At 44.8% G+C, this 13,567-nt stretch overlaps 1 protein-coding gene across 2 annotated transcripts in view; it reads right to left on the bottom strand.

Annotated features, from left to right (window-relative positions):
* KDM7A (lysine demethylase 7A) overlaps positions 1–13,567 on the bottom strand; it is a 345,661-nt gene that overhangs the window by 214,026 nt on the left and 118,068 nt on the right. For both annotated transcript variants that reach the window (XM_086953055.1, XM_086953056.1), the window contains exon 2: positions 8,395–8,480. In XM_086953055.1, the coding sequence (XP_086809181.1) occupies positions 8,395–8,480 (86 nt within the window). The remainder of the gene's footprint in view (positions 1–8,394; positions 8,481–13,567) is intronic.

The following is a 13,567-nucleotide window of genomic DNA, read 5'->3' as shown; positions in this document are numbered from 1 at the left end:
AATCATACCCCTACACCGTAAACTGTGTGGGAGGTATGATTCCAAGCACTGGAAGAGCCCTCCGTTAGGCTCGGTGTTCCCGGTACCAGCCTTCTTGACCCAGACCCGGTACAAAGGTGAGTGTTTGATTGATTCAGATGCTCCGTCCATCATCACCCCCTTTTGTACCGTTCTTGACCCAGACAGCACAAAACGGTTGCTGCAGACCAGAGACAATTCAGCCCTCATGCTGCTGAGCCAAGCTCAAGCAGGGTAAGGCAGAATAGCCATCCTGTCACAGGGCAATGTGACCACCTCCCAGAAGGATTTAGTGCATTGGGGTGGGTGCGCTTATCAGCGCCACTCCGTCTGCATGAGGGGCACATTTGGCATCCCTGTGCATAGTCCAGTACAAACCAGTCCTGGGAGCCGTTGGCTCCAATGGTGCAAAACTGGACAAAGGACATGGGAGTAATCTCCGCCCTGTCCAGTTCCGCCCTGTCCAGACCCGCCCCATGGAGGGTCTGTACCCGCTTCCTAGGGTACTTAAGGGGTTACCTGGGTGTAGGCCCCTAGATTTGCTGTGGGATAAGATTCAGATCAGACACCACATCTACTGTCTGGGCACTGTGGACTTCATTTGGGCCTGACTCAGTCTCCCTTCCAGTGTGCTACATTGTCTGTGCACCATACAGGAACCTGCCAAGGCCTTTGAAGACACTTGAAGGAATCTCCCTTGGAGTGAAGGAGTCACTACCCTGCATTCGCAGGCACCGCAACTAAGTCGACCAGTCTGCTGATCCTGAGCTCCGCCTGACTCCAAAGGCTCTGCAACACAGGTGGTGGATTTTCCACTGCTCCAGAGGCCTGCCCTCACCAGGTTTGAGGCCAGTCACCCTCGTGAGGGTTGCAAAAACCGAACTCCTGTGCACTGAGTCAACTTGCAGTTGCAAAGGCTTGTTGACTTCTTTCCAATAAGCTCTTCGGGCTCCGAAGAGCCCCAACCTAGAAAACCTCCAGTAACTAGAATCATCAGCCAGACCGCTTTGCATGCATTGTGGCCTGCATCTTTTGGTGAGCTACTCTTTACTTTACTTTGTGAATTTATAGAGCGCAACACAAATCATCCCCGAGGGGATCTCTTGGCGCTGTGCGAGAAGGGAGATAGATGGGGATGCATGTATAAAAGAGCCATGTCTTTAGAAGTCTCTTAAAATTGGTTAGATCACCGCAGGACCTGATGTTCTGGAGCAGCGTATTCCAATGGCTTGCCGCCAGATAGGAAAAGGCTCTACCACCATTACGGTCCCTCTATATTTTCTGGGTGCACAGAAGGTTGGTATTGCTGGATCTAAAGTGTCGGGCCGGTTGATACCACCTAAGTTTGTTTCTAAGGTAGGCCTAGTTCCTCTTGCGACTCCAATGTCTCCAGCCAGTGAGTCTGCTTGAGAGTCACAGTGATTTCTTTTGGGCTCCCCTGATTGCTCGGGCCTGCCCAGACTCCCCTGTTTTGGTTGAATCCCCTGGACCTTGATGGTCCAGACGTTGCTCCTTCAATTCCTGCGTCGGTTCCATTTGCCAAGGCGTGTTGGTGCTCCAGTCGTACACCGACCCCTCAGCACTCTACATCCTTTGAGACAGCCCGTGCATGGCTCCTGGAACTCCTCAGCGTTGCCTGTCCTCACAGCTGCAGAGTCAAGGTCATGGTCATCCATCCTGCAACACCCAATATCGGAGGGCATTAGTCTTCCAAGTCTCCTAGTCACCCCTAAGAGGCATAGAGACTGTCCCCTCTGCTTGCAGGTACCTCATCTAGAATGCATCCTCTGATTCCACCGGACACTTTCTCCTTCTTCAGGCACAGCACTTTCCTGAAGTCCTCCACTGAGTTCGACTGCGGTTTCCAACACCTATGCACCCGGCTTCCCTGATGTAGGTTACGTAGGTACTAGGTTATCCACGGGTGGGGTGGCTCTCCAACCTTCTGTCTTCCACAGGGTTTCTTAAGGGTCCACTGGAAAAGGTCTTTAATCTTTAAAAATCCAACCACGACTTACACAGAGTTGTACGGAGCACGCAGTCATGTTTCCAAAAAGCACACGCTCTCTGTGGGGTTCCTGTCTACTCACCATGGGTGGTTCCTTGGGTCCCCAGCACTTCTACGTCCTTTCGACATTGTCTTTATCAGAGTCGTTCTTATACCACTTAGTATATGGTTTGATTTCCCCCCTGGAGTCCACTGCGTATTTTGTGCTGTTTACTGAGTTTCCTTTCGAAGGTATTGTGTTCATTGTGTGCATCTCCGGGTAGGAGATATTACTATGAGTTAGAAAGCATTATATAATATTTTTATAAATACTTGGTGTGGTTCTTTTCACTTAATCTATACGATAAGATAGCATTCTGGTGAAACAAGCTGCTTTACACTCCTTCTGAACCACTCCTGAAGGCTGCTCTCCACAGCTATTACTTAGAAACCTTTCCAAGGTTGTCCAACACCTCAAATCACCATAAGGGTTGTCTGACTTGGTGCAAGGTGTCCACTTACATAAGTGAACATTATATACCAGGCCAGCTTCTCACACGTCTTTACCATGCATTTAAGGTAAGTTTGGAGAGTGTGGAGGTCTCACCCCATATATACATTGTGTATATACATACGTACACAATGCGTGGTAATGGCACGCGTAAAATCATATGCACTGTAAAAAAATGCAGGGTAAAAAATGTGTGGTTAAGGCATGCAAGGCATTTCCCTGCGCTGTTCGGTCATACAACCCTACTAATCTCACGAAGAGCACCTAATAAAGAGATGGGTTTATAAGAACAGAGATATATATATATATATATATATATATATATATATATATACACATATACATATACATATACATATATACATATATATACATATATACACATATATACACATATATACACATATTCCAACCATGTTGTTTGATCCCGAGGGAAAAAAAGAACCTTTTGGTCACACCAGAAAACTCAGTTTTAGCTGCCTTTATTACTGGTAAACAAGCGGCTTCTGGCTCAGTCTCGACATGTTTTGTTCCTCCTGGAACTTCTTCAAAGGTAAGCCCCGCTCTTGCATCACTCCACAGTCCGATGTTTTAGAGTTCATTTCGTTTGCCTCCAATGGCATACTTTTACGGAATCACTTCCTGTTTGAAATGTATTGTGGGACTTGTGGTCGTGCCTGGGTCCCAGACATTTTGATTCACAGTCCGACTTATTTAAAGTCTCCTCTTGTTGATTTGTGTGTCTCACTCAGTGTTGTCTTCCCATTGTGATTGCTATTTTCTGACACCCAAGTCGGACCTGTGATTCGAAAGGCTGTTCAAATTTTAAACCCTCCAGTGGGTAGAGCGTTGTGCTGTTTTTTATTTCGGTGCTTGTTTTGAAATGTCCATCAGTTTGACAGCGAGTTTCTACTGGTCAGCCCACATTTGCAGCCGACACCGAAACCAATACCGAGATCCAGTCCTCGGTGGCACCAATCTCCCTGTTTTCGTTTTGCCGAGTTCAACAGATTGGTTCAAGGCGGGAGATCAACGGCGCTCTTATGGCGGTGTTAGACCTTCGGCAGAACCATGCCGATATGTATTCCAACCATGTACACATATATACACATATATACACATATACATACATACATACACATATACATACATACATACACATATACATACATACATATACATATACATACATACATATACATACATATACATACATACATATACATACATACGTATATATGTATATGTGTGTGTATATATGTATGTACAGATATAGATTCTTACCCGTCAGTGTAGTTTTGCAGCTTGAAGATCTTTATGGATTCACTATGCTGTGCATTATTCTGCGGTCTAGTGGTTGGGTCCGGAATCTTAGTCTTTTCTTTTCGTTCTTTTTTTTGTAGCCCCAGTGGGCACCGACGTCCCACCTTTTGGTGTACTTCCTGTGACGTCGGCACACTTCATGGGGATGCTCCAACCTTTGGGGGCCATCTTCGGATTCTTTTTTCTTGTTTTTGTGTTCTGTTTGTGAATCCTTTGGCAATGTTTTTGTAAGTAAGTGATTTTTCCGCTTTATCCTTTAAGGTGTGTGTTTCTATATTGTCCTTGTATTACCACCTTCTTCTCCTGCCTCATCTTTCTGGCGGAGGTGGGTGGGTTTGCTAGTGAATCAAGAAAGATCTTAAAGCCGCAAAACTATACCAACAAGTAAAAAACTATTCGTTTTGCAGCGTGAATCTTTCGGAATTCACTATGCATAGACTTTCTAGCGGTTTGTTATGTTTGTGGCGGCTGGGTGGAAGATGAGCGTTGGTTATTGAATATATGTTGAAGCACCTTCTGTCCTACTTGTGCTTCCTTATTCATTTGTATATCCACACAGTAGTGCTTAGTGAACGTGTGCACTGAAGCCTATGTTGCCGCCAGGCATATGTCTTGAATGGGTGTGTTAGCCAGAAAGGCTATTGTTGCTCCCTTCTTCCTGGTAGAGTGGGCTCGTGCCCCCTCTGCTAGTTCCTGGCCTGCTTGTGACAGAATTGTATAGTTTGTGCGAACCATCGTGCGATGGTTCCCTTTGTTACTGGTCTACCCAAGAAACCACTTGCGAAGGACACAAATAACGGCTTTGTTTTCCTGTGCTCCTTAGTTCTTTCCATGTAATGCATCACTGCTCTTCTAGCGTCCAGAGTGTGCAGTGCCCTCTCTGCGCTTATGGATGGTTTCTGAAAGAAGCTTGGTATTTGTACTGTCTGGCTCATGTGGAACCTCGACACCACCTTTGGCATAAAGTGTGGGTCAGTTCTCATTACCACCCTATCATTGTGTATTTGAATGTAGGGTTCTTGCAGTGTTAGCGCGTGTAGATCGCTTACCCTGCGCAGCGAGGTGATTGCCACCAGAAAGGCTGTCTTCATTGTCAGCATTTGTAGGGAGGCCTTCTGGATGAGTTCAAAGGGCACTTTCATGAGCTCTGTTAGGACTAAATTAAGGTTCCATGCCGGTGGCGGCAACCTCTTAGGCGGTGCGATCCTTTTTGCCCCTTCCAGGAATCTCTTTACTATTTGTGATGTAAAGAAGCTCTTTCCTGTCTTTCCTCTTGTGTAAGCTACTATTGCTGCTAGGTGTACTCTTAGCAAGGATGAACTCAGTTTTGCTTTCAGCAGGTGCGTGAGATATCTTACCACCGTTTATTCAATTATCTTCTTGTGTAGTTTCTTCTTGCAGCACCATGTCTGAACCTCTTCCATTTTGCCACATAGCACCTTAGTGTGCTAGGTTTCCTTGCCTCTCATAGCACCCGCAAGGTGCTCTCAGTTAACCTTAGGTGTGCAAACGCTAGGTCTTCAGAAGCCATGCCGCTAGGCTGAGGCTTTCTGGCTCTGGGTGTAGTACTCCTCCATTTTGCATGGAGAGTAAGTCTTTTCTTTTCCCAAACTTGTGGGGTGGCCCCTCTGCCATTTCGATTATTTGGGAGTACCAGGTCTGCCTCGCCCACTGCGGTGCCACCAGGATCAGTGTCATGTTGCTGGTTCTGCACTCGTTGAGTACCCTGTGTATCAGCAGTATCAGGGGAAAAGCTTAGGCAAATGTTTTCGACCAGCCTATCCATAGGGCATTCCCCTGGGATCGTTCCCCTGGTTGCCTAGATGCGAAGTATAGGCATTTTGCAATCCAGTGTGTTGCAAATAGGTATTTCACAGTGTAAAAAACATGACATAATTTTGACAAAATAGTTGGGGAGAAAATGCACAAAGGAATCACAAAAACCAATAAATTGCAAAAAAAACGATATATCATTTAATAAGTATACTAATATACATGTTAAAACCAATTAATAAAAAAAACATACATTTAAATGAATTATATAATAGACAAACATACAATTTTCATACATCACAGAAATAATGTAGAAAGATATTATAATAGTGGCAATCAATATTGTTTGCCACTATTATAATATATTTCTACATTATTTGTGATTACTACAGGTGGTGGAACGCTAGGTTCCCTAGCAGTCAATATTTGTCAAGACTTGGGGGAATGCTAGGTGGAAGGAAGTTTAAGTTAACCCTCAGATTCCAGAATATTCCATCACAGAAATGTGAGGAAAATCTGTTTAGAGGTTTGCAATGGATTCTGGGTAACAGAACCTCGTGAAAGTCAAACGTCAACCCAACATAAATTCCCCTGGGTGTCTAGTTTTCCAAAAAGTGCAGGTTTGCTCGGTTTCCCAAGGTACCGACTGGACTAGGGCCCCAAATGCATAGTTAGGCACACTGCAAAAAAAAGGGTCAGTTTTCAGTGGAAAAATGAGGTGTACTCATTGTGTTCTGGACCATTTCCTGTTGTAGCCACTAGGCCGACCCACACATGTGAGTTACCATTTATATCTGGAGGCTTAGGGGAACACAGACTAGTAGAACAAATGTCATTACCGATTGTCTTTCTCTGCCTTTCTGCCTTCCAAATGTAAAACAGTGTGTAATAAAATAAAAGTCAAAAAACAGGCTTGTCAAGACCAAACCAACTGGCTTAAGTCAAGAAAACTTGCTTTGCTTTTATTTTAAATGCTTTGCCTTGGTGCCCCACAGTGAAAAAACATCCCTGTTGGTGGCTATTACACACCGGACCATAACTCATTGGAGACATGAGCAGAGCCATCAGTATTCTATCATGGCCCAGAGATGAATTGCGACTACATTTCACACCTCAATCACTTCTTGCTCATCAAAACAGCTCTTGTTACTGTTTTTTTGCACTTGTGTCTTTGTCGTGTAGCTTTCTTCTAAGTCACAGCAATGTCCATTTCCGGGCTCTAAAATGAAATTTTGTAAAAGGCGAGAAGCAAGTTAAACTTTGGGAACTAGGCTCCAAGGCCCATGCCCAATCTTGCATAGCTATAGCTCACCTACCATTTTTTTAGGAAGCATCTCCTTTGTAGTCACTCCTAAACTCGGGAAATGATTTCCGATTAGCATTTGGGGTACACACACTTGTTTACTATTTCCTTTATTTATACATTGTGCTTGATCTCATTAGGCTTAATGCCGTTTCAGGTTTAATATAGAAGGTCTTGGAGAAGGAATAGAAAATAATTTTAAAATGTCTCCACTTTTAATCACTATAGTTGGTTGCCTCCAAAATATGGTGAAGTAATTTATTATTGTAGTGCATGTCTAGTAGTCCGACTACAAACAGAACATGCAGTGGAGATCAGCATATCAAAAGGATTACAATGCAACAATAATGGCCATTACACTTGAAGTCTTAAGAGGCATCCAAGACTAGGAAACAAAAGGTGCGGAGATGGACAAACAATGGCGAAACAGCGATCATGGTATACTCTGTTATATGACAGAGAAATGTTGGATAAACAAACAGAAATTGAACAGGGCCGGGGAGCAAGAATAAAACGGAAGGGAGTCCTGGAAGAGGAAAAGGTCAGGGTTGGGAGAACACTACAGAATAGGCTGTCACTAGCTGGATTGAGTACAAAGGCAGGAAAGACTAAGGCTCAGCATTACAATTCCAATCAGTCCATTAACACAAGATAATGGCCAGACAGCAGGCGATCACATTTAGTGCTCAGTGGCGTTAGAAGTGTATGGGGACAGCTATGAATAATATCTAACCTGATGTCAACTTTTGGGCTACGTGCTTAGGGTTACTTTCAGTTTTGATCAGGTCTACCATTTCCTTAACAATTCACCAGTTTCGAACATGAAATGTCATCTGTTCGACTTCTAGTGGTTTTCGACAAGGTGTACACTAAAGGAGAATCCAATTTTTTCCACTCCATTAAAGAGCGGTGACAAAAGCTTGAAAAAAGTAGTCTTTTTTCCCCCTCCAAGTATTTAACTAGTAAAGTTGTTCTTACAAAATATATATTATTTTTTAAACAAAATCACAGTAAAACCCATCTCTATCCTAGTGGTATTCAATTCGCAGATTAGAGAGACTATCCCACAGTCCAACTCGGCTATTGTCTTTAACCCCACAGATGTATTTAGACTCGTAAGGAGGATGTCCAGCAGACAGGCCTCATTCAGCAATTAATGGCCTCATTTATTCCGATATCCGGTTCCTTCCTGAGCGGATGCCATTATCGCCAGCACAAAGCGCCTGCAGTCAAGGTTAAGGAAGCGCACACATGCACGCACTGCGCGTCACACCGGGGCGGATGCTGCGTCCTCCGCGCGACAGAACAAGGTGAGACGAGGTCTTTTAAACCCCGGCGGTTCTCAGGTGTTCGAGCGTATTTTACTGAGGCCTAGAAAACAGTTCAAAGCGAAGCAAGTGTTTGTATCGCAAAAACGTTCATTTCAGCCTTTTAACATCCTCGGCACACTACTACCAAAGGCCTGAGAGGAAGACTTACTCAAGGAGGATCCGTGCAGACCGGCGCAGTTCGGACAGTGATAGAGGTCGATATCAGCCGCATAGTGCTCCTCCACTCCCACACACCTGCAAGAGAAGACAAAGGGTCAGCGTCCAAGCGAGAAGGAGGCGGGCTCGCGCACAGACCAATGCTATCTACCGCCCGGGACTTACCTGGCACACGACACACACCCCACAGAGACAGACAAAGCACATCAGACTCACGGCACACTTACACGCCCACTGCTCTGCGCCTGTGCAACTGTCTGACTGGCCACGCGCACCCTCACTGGCTCAAGTTTCTCAAGTTTCAATACTTTATTCGACAGCATTGTCATAAAAGCATGTTTCCCTATGCTCACTGACTCAGCTGAGAGACGTGTTGAACATAAGGAGGGGGTGGGGATCTCTTAAGAAAGAAAGAATGTGTGGCATAAAATAGTAAGTGAGCGGCTAGCCAGATACTCCGGCACTATAAGAAACACGACCCAGAGGGTCGTGCACAAAGGCATCTGCAGGGGACCAACTCCAAGACGTGTGATTGACGTAATCACTGGCCGGTGCCGCTAGACATTGCTGCCTCAAGCTATTAGAACGAGTTTCCAGTTCAATGGCTTTTGAAAAGTGGTCTTTTAGTGACATTCAAAAAACGGGCTTCAAAGTGGAGACTCGCAAGTAACAGAAGTTGGGACGAAGGGGGGGCGGTGGAGGACGCGAGTCATCTGTTACCAATACTAACATGAGGTCATGAAAGGCAAACAGGCAGCAAAGTGCAGAAATACTGCTCAGAGAGAGTGGACAGTGCAGATAGGACAGTGTACACACCAGGAATTATATACTGGGATATATTGAAGTCTTTCAGTGAGGTCACGAAATGCATGAAAGTGATGGGGTCATTTAAACAATACTAACCCAAGAAAGAGCTCTTGGGTAGTTACTAGCCAAAGCAGAGTAATAGGGCACTGGTGCCAACCCCTGGGCCCAATCTGCCACATAGTCAATAGCTAGTATAGACTAAACAGACTTTTGACCGTAAGAAACCAGCGCACAAGAGCAACAAGGGCTCTTTTCAAGCATTGTCCCTAGCGATGTCAATGACTCCTGCCCATTGCCAGTTACTGACGCCATTTTCAGCTAGCACTGGGATAACAGAAGCCTGTTGGACTCTTCAACAATGGCTCTCTTCAACCACAAGTTTTGTTTGTACCCATACACCAGGCATCCTCTGAGTAGGACGCAGACTGGATTTGCAAGGTAGCCACCATTGAACTAAAATTACACAACATTCAACTAAGTGGAAATTCTCAACATAGTCTAGTCTGAAAATATGCCAAGGATCTGGCCTTCCAGGCCTAGATACACCAACCATACACGGACCAGAGACAGCATAGGAATGTTGTATGGACAGTAATAGCCACACTGCCTATAGTGAAAACAGAGGTCACAACTTACCTGACCCAACCCTGAAACTAAAAGACTCATGGGCCAATGAGGTAGGAGAGTTAGAGGAGTCAGATTGCAGACTGCGCTTTCATCGCCCCCAAGAAGTGGCTATACCCTCCAGACTTAGGCTAGAACAACTGAAAAGATTGCACCGTGTGTATTACAATAGGGTCACTTTATACGCGATTGGGAGAGCCCCACACAAATATGGTTTACGAGGGTGTGGGGAGGAGGGGTCATTCTTTCACACTATCTGGAACTGCCCCTTGGTGGCCCCGTATTGGGCCAAACTCATGAGGACTAGGTCACATGTGGTGAAGGTATCAGTGACTCCGGATCCTAGGTGCTGTTTATTGAACATCTGGGAACCAAATGATTTAACACACTCCACACAGGACTGGATGACATTAGGTATAATGTATGCTAAAAGGAATATAGACAAATTCTGGGGATCCCCAATGGTGCCAGCGGTCAAGGATTGGTGCAGAGATCTAGACTTTGCAATGAAGCGGAAATGTCCGCGAAAATGGGTCCGAGTATGGGGTGCATGGAACAAATACAGGGGTTATTTGTGCGAACTGCCGGTGCTGGATAGCGAGAATGACTGTGTGAGGGTGGAGGGGGCATATGGATCCTCAGCACTGTATTGGGTACTTTCATTGCCATATTTGTACATATACCCGTCATATGTATTCTCAAATTGCATGTTTCATGTTGATCGCTACATGACCACTGTACAACTAATGTATGCCCTAGGTTCTCTACAAAATAATACAAATTGTTTTTAAAAAAAAAAAACAGAGGTCACAAGTCCAAAAAATGTTCACACTTCAAGGGTAGCTCCAGTGGGAAACTAAGGGTTCTGATGTGATGGCCAGATGCTCCAAAGTGAGCCCAAAGAACTAGCTACACTTCAGTAGAGCTTGATAATGCTAAATATCTAAAAATAATTAATATTACATTTTTGTTAAAATGTCTCATAGCAGAACCATACTACATTCACAAGAACTCTGCAGTATAGGACATACGTTGCTAATTATGTATATATGTGGTATGTCTGCAGTGTGAACCTAGCCAAAAGGCAGCAGAGCACTGTCAAAGACTATTATAAATTCAGAGTGACAGGAGAGGTGGCTGGTTTATGAATGGTTAACGCATTGTGATATAAATTAAAAAGGCACATCCAAATTTCCACAAAGTTATGTACAAAAATATTGTCTCAGGTCATTTGTACATGCAACTCTTTAAATGAGGACCACAGTTCCCTAGCTTCATAACCACAGGAGCAGATTTTTCTGTGATTTTTAACATTAGAAACTGCACAAAACGTAATGTAATTTTCCAATCTTCCAGCCTTAACTCCAACTCATTTGTACGTCTGGTGTTACCAAAGACCTTTAGATGTTACTACAATTATAAGGACAATATGGGATTCCTTAATCCCTGCATAAAAACCAGTCTTCAAGGTATTTACAAATCAGCGACTTGAGACGCACCCAGTCCCTATTATAAAGACGTGATGGAGCCACAAAATGGTAATAACTTATTACAGTTAAGTTGCTGCCAGAGATAGCAGCCAAGAGGAAAGGCAGCTCATGTAAAGGAGCACAATTAAAACAGCTGTTTAAAGAACAAAATGTTGCTTTGCTTTTTTTTATTTTTTTGTAGAAGTACTGTAACAAGCAGAAAGGCGATATTATGGTGACATGTTTATTTTTTGCACTTCTTACGTAATTCTAGTAAAGTTAGAATCTTTATGCATGTTTCTACACTTTCCAAGCTATTGCACCTTTAAATAAATAAAACAAATATCTTAGATCAATTTAAATATCTTTTTGCAACAAATATCCAAAATCTTTTTGGATGTATCCAATTTTGTACTAGAAATGCTATTGTTAATCTGCATGTTTACAAACAGGCTCTTTTTCATATGAAAAAGGTAGGTACCAAGGATTTAAGCGGTTTGTGGGAAAGGTGATGTTGTAACTATGTATCATAAGAAATAAAGTACCCACTGCTGTACATAAGGATATTGCAAGTCACATTGGAGTTCCATAAACTTGGAAAGGAACTCTGCCTTCGGCCTTGTTCTTCCAACTGGTCACAGAACTCCTTGGTGGCTTGCAATATCCTTATAATGTATGCCACAGAGTACTTCAGCCCATGTACGCTAACAGGAGCTTTCAGCAAGTCCTCTTCATCCATTGGTCAGCGATTGTTCATTCCCATTTTAATTCCACCTACTCCAACATGTAGCATGGGGCAATGAGTCAAGCCCACCTCCGCCATTGAAGAACTTCACGGAGGCATGCCCTTTCACAAGCAGCACAGGGACACAACAGATAAATACCCCTTAATGGCTATGGACTACTACACAATGCAAACGTTTTGATACATACAAAATGTATTTTAGGATTTTTTTTTGTAGATTGGTAAGGGCGCAGCAGCTTCTCCAACATTAAAGTTTAACGAAAAAGTGACAAATTAAACAAGCATTAACAAACCCAAAAGGCTAGCAAGCCAACGCCAGACCTACTGGCTTTGCCAAGGCTTATTCCAGTTTTAAGGAGGGTTCGTACAGCAACAACGAAGCATTGCACACTGCGATTGAGAAAATTCCTGATCGAGTGTGGTCAATTTTTAGGCTGCACCGCAGATAACTCAAGAGATGGGCAGGGCGGTTGGCAGTAGTGGTGGTGGGCATGCCAATAAACAGAAGGAAACTCTACAACCAGAGGCCTAACGGCGAGAAGAAGCAAGATAAAAAATGAACCTGTGACCAGTGATATTCAATGCAGGTTCAAGGGCAGGCCTTTCACGTCCAACTGAATTCATAAAAAAAACGGGTGCTGGCCAAGGCTCCTGCTCGGAATCTAATGCGATCAGACAGTTCGAAGGCGCGCTACAACAGGATGCTCGTAAAAGGAGCCTATCGTGAAAGAAACGCGCGGCACATGACTCGAGTCAAGGGCACACTGCACACAAGTGACCTAATTCTCGTTCCGAGCAACAAATGCCAGTGACACAGGCGGGAGGAATCTAGGTCAGGGATGGCGCGCGCGGCCCGCGCGCCTCAGACGGGCAGCACGTGCGCAAGCTGTCACCGGGAGGAGGAGCTGAGGGGACACACGGGCATCAGCGCCCCCGTCACAGCTTGCAGCCTTCACTCGAGGATCAGCAGGTGCTCATCAATGGACGGTCAGAATGCCCGGTGATTCCAGCACTGAGACACTGCTGCTCAAAACTGCCCTGCAAACCCCTTCCTGAGACACTTAAAGACCTCACCCTTCGCCTCGGCGTGTACCAGAGCACTCTTAGTACGTGGTCACCAGAGCGTCACGGAGATGTGACGTCCCTAAGATACTCCTAGACCTCACACTGCCTCGGCGTGTACCAGAACACTCTTCGGGACGTCACATCATATCCGTGGCGCTCTGATGTCCACATACTAAGATCCTCATAGACCTCACCCTCTGCCTTGGTGTGTACCAAAGCACTCTTAGGGACGTCACATCTCCATGACGCTCTGGTGTCCACGTCCTAAGATACTCAGACATCAGCCCCCGCCTCGGCGTGTACCAGAGCACTCTTAGTACGTGGACACCAGAGCGTCATGAAGATGTGACGTCCCTAAGATACTCATAGACCTCACCCTCCGCCTCGGCGTGTACCAGAGCACTCTTAGTACGCGGAGACCAGAGCGCCATGGAGATGTGACGTCCCTAAGATCC

The sequence above is a fragment of the Lissotriton vulgaris genome, chromosome 1_2 (genome assembly GCF_964263255.1).
Source record: "Lissotriton vulgaris chromosome 1_2, aLisVul1.2, whole genome shotgun sequence".
Classification (NCBI taxonomy): domain Eukaryota; kingdom Metazoa; phylum Chordata; class Amphibia; order Caudata; family Salamandridae; genus Lissotriton; species Lissotriton vulgaris.
This window is presented reverse-complemented; position numbering and strand designations above follow the sequence as displayed.